Source organism: Cyanidioschyzon merolae, chromosome 10 (genome assembly GCF_000091205.1).
Source record: "Cyanidioschyzon merolae strain 10D DNA, chromosome 10, complete genome".
Classification (NCBI taxonomy): Eukaryota; Rhodophyta; class Bangiophyceae; order Cyanidiales; family Cyanidiaceae; genus Cyanidioschyzon; species Cyanidioschyzon merolae.
Genome location: NC_010136.1, coordinates 345,969 through 353,566, shown reverse-complemented (window position 1 = coordinate 353,566; position 7,598 = coordinate 345,969). Strand labels below are relative to the sequence as shown.

The window sequence follows — 7,598 nt, the reverse complement described above, 5'->3', positions numbered from 1 at the left end:
TCTGGGACTAGGGGCATTCAAGCTGCGACTGGGCGTTGCTCATATTGCAGTTATCTCCAAGCATATCGCTTCGCGTGGCCGTAGCCAGTACGTCCATCTGCCTATATTTCAGGTTCCCAGAATGATACCTAGCCCTAATTCCATGCCAGCTGTAGTATTACTCCATCCGATGCCCAAAGTGGTACGGCCAAGTCGCTCTGACTCAAGCATACATCTGCACCGGCACCATGAGCGCTGCTGCGGGGGTGCTCACGGCGGGCACGCAGCGGAGCCGGCGATCACGACTCGCTGCCCATCGATGGCCTTCCGTACAACGAACATTGCAGGCATTGTCCATCACTCTTCGTGTGCCGCACAGGTGAACTGGTAACAGATGTTCATCCAAGGCGCTGGTTTCAGTGGTACACGTTGGAAACCAAGTCTAAACAGAAATGGACAAGCGGTATCTCTAACAACTGCTCATACCCACGGTGTTTTCTGTCCAAGGTCACGCGTACAGAGCGCACCGGCAAGCGCCGCTGGGGTGCATCGCTCGACCGCACTGCCGCATCGAGGCGTTATTGGCCTCCAAGCCAAGAAAGGTAAACCTAATGCTCCACTGGCACCGCCTAGCGAACTAGAGGTTCCTGAAGACGGTACACCGGTGTTTGCAATTCTCGCGCGTAGTCCCGTCTCGGGGCTGTGGTACCCACTGGGCACCATGAGAGGCGACGGGCGCGCGAAGATGCTGGTTAACGCTATGCGCACGAGCTGGGGACGCAAATTCTATGGCGACACTTTGAACAAGGGAGTGGCACGCTCTGTTTTCAGTGAGCAGGGGCGTCGCATGATCCACGCCGCCCTGCGCAAGTACTCCGCGTTGCGAAAGTATACCGCTGATGACCTGGAGTACGGCTACCGCGTTATTGCGAAAGATTTTGACTATCCGACGCAGATGATTCGACCCGAACAAGCTATGAGCCTTATCCAATGGTTAAAAATGAAACTGGGTCGCGGTAAACCGCCCTCTATTGCAATGAAGGATGAGTCCACGGAGTGGCGCAAGTGACACCGGCGTTCCGTTACAACGGGGACACGCGACGCAAGCCTGCTCTCAACAGCGTCTGTCGATCACATGGGACCCAGAATCATGCATAGATCGTGCAAGACGCTGACACTTTACGAAATCCGCATGATTGGACGTTTCGGTTGCATGGGTTTTCAGTGAGAGCCGTTGACGATTACAGGGGAAGGTGCCTTCATTCTGTGTTGCATCTGCTCTAGTTTGGAAGCAAAAGATAAACCGTCATCGGTCGACCAGACTCTTGAGCAGTCCCTGAAATAAGCGCAGATACGCGCTGTGCTGACGCTGTTCCGCAAGCGGCTTGATCGCCCAGCTGCTGTGGATCGTGCTTGCGTACCGACCGGGTCCATACAGCAGCACGCCCGTGATCGCAAACATCGGGGAGGCAGCACGCGCGACACTGGTGCACCGGAAACCCCATCTCCGGTAAACGCCCTTGCAGAATGCTACCGGGTTTGTACATAGATGCACTGGCGTTTTCCTTCCATCAACGCATTCGAGAGTTCGCCGCTCGCCTCGATGAGCGCTCAGCGCGACGTCAAAGGTCTGGAGGTTGGGTTCGCCCATCTGTTTGTGGCATGCAGATGCAGAGACGTTCCAGAAACGGCCCCATGTTGCCAGTCGGGTGCGCTGGTGTCCCCGAGCGCTATCGACAACTGCGCGTGGGGAACGCAACCCTGGAGCTTCTCCTGGACATCGGACCCGGAGGCGAGCAACCTCGATCGACCGCATCGACCAGGTGCAGCAGGGACTGCATCGTCAACCGTCAAGAGATGAAGACGCGCGGAACATCGTGGAATCCGCAGTTTACGCCCTTCAAAACACGTACACAGCCACATGCAACAACGGAGGACGCGCGGAACATCATGGAATCCGAAGCTTACGCCCGCCCGCACACACACACACTTACACTCACACTCACACACGGAACCGCATCCAGTGCTGAACGTGTCGTGTTACTCGTCGTCGTCGGCGGCGTCGCCAGCATCGCCACTGGACTCTCGCCGCAAACGGCGACGCTTGACGCGACCTGGACGACCACCTCCGAACGGTGACGTTGGCGCAAAGTCGATATGTTTCTGGGAGTCAACGCGCACCATGAAACTAGGAACTGTCACTAGCTGTTTGCCAACGCGGATATGCCGCTGCAGAATCAAAACGCGTGCGTGGTGAATAGACTTTGCCAGCCCTAACTTGAACACCTGCGTCTGTAGTCGACGTTCTAAAAAGTCTTGAACTTTGAGCGATAAAACGTAGTTGAGATCCTGTTGCGTCTGGTCCAATAAACCGTACCGCGTCAAGCGACGGAGCAGGGCAGCGCCCTCGACGATGCGTCGCTCATCTTTTTCATCTTTTGTCAAAAGCTCCCGGGCGGCTGCCCGGATCTTCGAAAGCGCGTACTGAACCCGCCATACTTCGCGCTTATTGCGGAGGCCGTACTCACCACAGAGCTTGAGCTCCGCGTCAAGGCGTTCTTTCTCGAACGGCCGTCGCGGGATCTTATAGACTTTAGAAAAGTTCCGGTATGATTTGCCCATGGCGCTGCAAAATGCTGCAAAGCGCGCACACGCCGCACGCAGTCGCTGCTTCTAAGGTGCACTCGAGCGCCCCCCGGCGATAGCTCCACGTCAACACCAAGCGTATCCGCCGTGCAGGAGTTGCGTACCAAGAACGCAGCTGCCAGAGTCGGCTATTTCTTCAGGGCGGAAGATGATGTGCGTCGCCGCCCGTCGGATCGGGTGGCGACGCGCGGCAAAGAGCTGTATATTTTGGTTTTAAACTAGACACACCATGAAAATCGTGTACCATGCACATCGTGTCCAATAAAGTCCAGATTTACATAACCGCTGCGTGCTGCCCAACGACGACACGCAGGCGTATGCACCGCGCTCCAGTGCCGCAGGCAGCTACGCAACAAACGCCATGCGCATATCGACTGCACTGCACTGCACTGCGCAGTATCATGACTGCCGGGGCGCAAGTGCGTCCTTTCTGCTTACCATGAAGCACAAAGCATCGCGAGCGGTGCAATCACAAGTCGGGCACTCGTTGCCGGGGCGTCAGCTCATGATGGAGCGCTCGTCGTGTTCCCGGACGTCGAGAGGTAGCTCCCAGTGCCGTAGCGCATTCACCAAATGACCATAGAATACGTCGAGAAAGAGCGCATCCTCAGAGCGCAGATGCATCAGTATCCACGGTCGCATCCCGGGCTCTAAATCGCGCGGTGACCCTGTGCCTTGCAAGGCTGTGTCCAGCGGTGCCTCCAGGCGCATCAGAACGCTGTACCCGTGCACTCGAGAACGAGCGTACAAGACCGCGTATTGTGGCTCAGAGTCTGGAGCTTTCGCCATGGTTCTGAAACTGAAGGTGGTCTCCAGAAATCTGAGCAGGTAATGGACCCATAGATAGGAGCGCGACACTGCTGGCAGAGAGGTTTCGGCGGGCGCCATGGCCGCAGCCCGCCCAGCCGGACAGCGATCCCAGAGTCCGTAGCAAAACTCAAGGGACGACGCACCCGTACCCGTGTCCAATGGAGAAAACAGGAGTAAGCGCGACGGCGTTACAGGTACTTCACCGAGCGCCATCGGCATCGCTGTCCTGCATTGCCAAACTGCCACAGCGGCAGCAGCTCGAGTTTGATAATCATCGACACCAACAACGGGCACTGCAGCGTCCGTTCCATTCGACGACTCGGTCACGAACATGTTCGCGAGGCTATCACACGGACGCCACCAGACTCGAACCCGAATCGGTTCGACGTAGTAGACACCACGGCGCAAGGGAAGCGGCACCTGCAACGTAGCACTTTGCCGCAGGAAGAATCGATACTGGTACTGTTCGGGGACCTGCAGCCAGCCAGCGTCGGCTGGCGATTTCACAGCGTCAGCGCTTGCCGAGGATGCTGTGTCGCTGGAATCGCTCGAATCACCGTCTCCGCAGAAACCGATGCGAATATCCGCAAAACCGCAAGCATCCTCTTGATACTCAACATCAAGGACCAAACGCACAAGACCTGCTCGATGATCCAGAGTATAGTGCGCCTGAATGCGCAGCGGCCCATGGTCACCGCAGAGTTGTACGGCTGGCGCAGGTGTCCCTGGTGCTGGACCAGTCGATACGCGCGGCCAAACGAATGCCAGGAAACGTTCTATAAACGCAGCGACGGACGGCTGGCGCGTGACCCAGCTCCGTTCCAGCCCATTCACTTCCGAGACGGTCGCCTTGCGTAGGGCATCAGGAACACATTGCATCAAGAGGTGCTCGTGGAGTAACAGCGCGCGCACTACGTCCACCACAGCATCCGTGATATGCGCTGCGACAAGCGGACGTGCCTGACCGCCATTCACAATTAGGAACGCTTGCAGTTGAGTGTCATCCTTGGTAGCGACTCGCCGCAGGAGTGCATCCCGGGATTCAGGGGTAGCGTATTCCCCAATGCGCAGGAAACGCAACTGGCTGTCAGCTGCTGCGGCCACATCAAGAAAAACGTCATCACGGTAGGCTCGACTGGGACTCTCTGCTAAGAGCTCAATCTGCAGTACAGCTAGCTGCACATACGTTCGTAGCGCCCGCGAGTTCGCTCCCGGAAAGCGCTTCTGCATCTCGAAAATAGATCCGATGAGCTCGAGGTTCGTTCGCCGTACGAATTCCGCATATTCGGTGCCGGTTTGGGTGTCGTAGAGCATTGGGGCTGCTTCGGATATCAGCGTACGCAGCGGTACCTGCCTCTCGTCTGCAGGGTTCTTCTCCTCGAGATTTGTTTCCTCGTCCGAGTCAAGCAGTAAACTCGGAATCGAGTGCCGCGCGGCGTGCACTTTGCGCTCACCAGGGTTCGCATTCGGTGCCGTTGCGCCGCTTGTGGCTTTTCTGAGTAGCATCTGCGGGCTTTGACCAGCATCAAGGAGCATCTGCAGCAGTGGGTCTCCCGCGCCTGTCTTGTTTTCATCGGGAGACAGGGCGGAACCGCTTAATTCGACAGTTTCGGCGCTTTGCCATGCTCGGACGGGAGCACAAGTCTCAAAACGGAGCACGCCTGTCGACGATCTCCAGACTCGACGTTGCACCGGAAGCGCTGAGGCACGAGCCACTGCCTGCTCAAGGAAAATCACCAGCATATCATACAACTCGTTTTCTGCCTCGAATGGTGGCAGTAAGGGCAGAGCACAGCATATGCCTCGAGAGAAGATTTTCAGAGCAGTCGGCGAGGCCACGTGCCTTGCGCAGTCACGAAGCGTCTCCGTCATGAAGCCAATGGCGACTTGCTGGAGCGCCAACGGCACGCCGCGCTGGTAGAAGACGGCCTGCAGAGCCAAACATATCAGCGCTGCCATGAAATCACCGTACTGAGCACTCAGCCCGTGGTAACGAAAAACAATCTCGCGAAAATTGCTCAGGAAATGGAGAGTTGTGGTGAGCTCATGGCAGCGAGCCTCTGACAGCAGGTCAACCTGTTGACCTGAAGGGTTCGTATGTGCCCGATTGGTATCGAATGCCTGTTGCCCCGTACCGCAGAGCGAAGTATGTAGTCTCGCGCAAACCACGGTCATTGCGCAGAACAGGGTGTCCCGGAGACGATTCCAGTCTGATTCACGAACAAGGTGACTGTCCAGGAGGTTCCTCCGAAGTGGCGGGAACAGCGCTCGGCAGATACTGGGTACATCCGTGAAGGCGCTGGCCGAAGCGCCAAAAGGTGCTCCGTTTTCAACGCGCCCAGAGGGAAAGCGATAGGCGCAATCCATGGTTAGGGAGACCAGGAGCATCAAATTCGCTCGAGTTTGACACGAACGCGGTCGTCTTGGCCACAGCTCCAGCTCCTTCAACAGAAATCGGTACTGGCCCTCTGGGGTAGGCAAGAGCTCCATCGACGCCGAAAGCAGACTGCGAAAAAGGTACGCAGACAGACCTGAGGAGAGTTCCCGCTGAGACAGTGCTACCTGCAATGCTGGAAGTTCCGAGGCAAGCAAATCCTGGACGTCCCTGTTGCGAGTCAGGCACGCCAACTCCAGAAGAAATACAACTACAGCCCGCCAGACGGACTCGTTCCGTTCCGTAGCTTTCGTGTGGCGATGCGATTTGGGCTGGGATCCGCTGCCATGCGACGCGTTTGTCTCAGCAGCTGCCTCATCCTCAAGACGCACGAGGTTCCGCTCCAGCTTCAACATGGGCATGCAGAACTCTCTCACGAAAGATAGCGCCCAGAGATCGTCGGCCTCCGGCGCTGGGCCTGCTCCGGGATCGACCGCACACGAGACCTTCCTTTTGGTCTGTGGTGGTGCAGCGCGCGGTGCTGTCTTTCCGGCAGCATTGCTGCCCTGCTTGTGGCGGTCAAGGCTCAGTGCGATAAAACCAGGGAGCTCTCTCAATATCGTGCTTTTCAGCTCAGGGTCCGATGTTTGATAAAAGCGGGCAATAATCGCGGCACCAGACGCATCCAGAATCTCGAAACAATGGAGCCCCAGGGGAGATCGCGCGCTTTCCGCTCCCTCTGGTCGACCTCGACACAAACGCACAAGTCCGAGGAGGGATTCGGCGAAGACCTCATCATCTGGGTCTTCGAGCGCGATGACGAGACCGCGAAACACAGTTGCAAGCGTCCGTAAGAAGTGTTGATCATAGCGCAATCGTCGCAGCCATATCGAGTCGACGTCCTCGAACTGACTAGGCTTTGCCGCATTTGCGCCAGACACGACATCCACGAACCGCAGTAGGAGCGTACTCAACGCTCTTGCTGCCGCCTTGCGCAGAAAGCTGTGTTCTCGAAGCAGAATCGCAACGACCTTGCCTCGGTCAAGCGCCAGGGCGGTCATTGCTGCCCGTACTGGCAGTCGTGCGAGCAGCAGACAGCCGAGATGCCTCGTCTTTGAGCGCTCACTTCTGAGCATCACAGCGGTGTAGAGAGCTAGGACAAGATTGAAGAACGCATGGCCTGCCCGGTGAGTTTGGTGCGCGTCCGCTGGGACTCCGCTCTCAGCACGCTGGGTCTCCAAAGCGCTCCTCTTTGCCAGCGAGTGACCAAGACGTTCGCGACTGACTTCGTTTAGAAGGAATACCACGAGCTCTTCGGCTCGCTCTGAAAAATGCTCAGCATCAACGTTTTCTAAGGAACGCTCTTCCCCTTGTTTCGCTAGTGCAACCTTTCGTTTGGCTTCGCGGAGCGCGCGAAGGCCCTCGAGCAGCTCGTCCGAGTCGACGTCCGCGCTACCAGCGCTCTCTGATTCCAACGTTTCCACATCAAAATCGACATCGCGAGCACCTATCTCTTCTACTAGAATAGCAGCAAGATCTTCGGCGGTTGCAGAACAGTCACCGAGAGCGCCGTGCTCTACCCAGAGCTCTTGCAGCGCGCGAACCACGACCCGCACTTGGGAAGCGTGAAGCTCACGAGCGAGATCAGGGAGCGGCCTCACCTGCATGTTCGTGTGCTTTCAATAATAACAAAGCCGAACTTGGACAAGGTGTATCGCAGCTAACAACAACAACAAGTCTGTCCTGCAACCGCGTTGCACGTGCAGCGCTTCAGTACCGAGCCGTTCAG

General features: G+C 57.1%; 3 protein-coding genes across 3 annotated transcripts, besides 1 other annotated feature; 1 reads left to right on the top strand and 2 right to left on the bottom strand.

Moving 5' to 3' along the window:
- Positions 1–373: 373 nt before the first annotated feature.
- CYME_CMJ126C (hypothetical protein) lies at positions 374–1,048 on the top strand (the record flags this gene model as incomplete). The annotated part of the gene is made up of 1 exon (XM_005534806.1): positions 374–1,048. The coding sequence occupies one exon, from the start codon at positions 374–376 to the stop codon at positions 1,046–1,048; it is 675 nt and encodes a 224-aa protein (XP_005534863.1).
- A 971-nt stretch (positions 1,049–2,019) lies between these two features.
- On the bottom strand, positions 2,020–2,601 carry CYME_CMJ125C (40S ribosomal protein S9; the record flags this gene model as incomplete). Its single annotated transcript, XM_005534805.1, has 1 exon — positions 2,020–2,601. One exon carries the CDS (start codon positions 2,599–2,601, stop codon positions 2,020–2,022), a length of 582 nt encoding a protein of 193 aa, XP_005534862.1.
- Positions 2,602–2,972: 371 nt separating this feature from the next.
- Positions 2,973–6,418: a sequence feature (possible transcribed region).
- CYME_CMJ123C (hypothetical protein) lies at positions 3,124–7,476 on the bottom strand (the record flags this gene model as incomplete). The annotated part of the gene is made up of 1 exon (XM_005534804.1): positions 3,124–7,476. The coding sequence occupies one exon, from the start codon at positions 7,474–7,476 to the stop codon at positions 3,124–3,126; it is 4,353 nt and encodes a 1,450-aa protein (XP_005534861.1).
- Between the last annotated feature and the right edge of the window lie 122 nt (positions 7,477–7,598).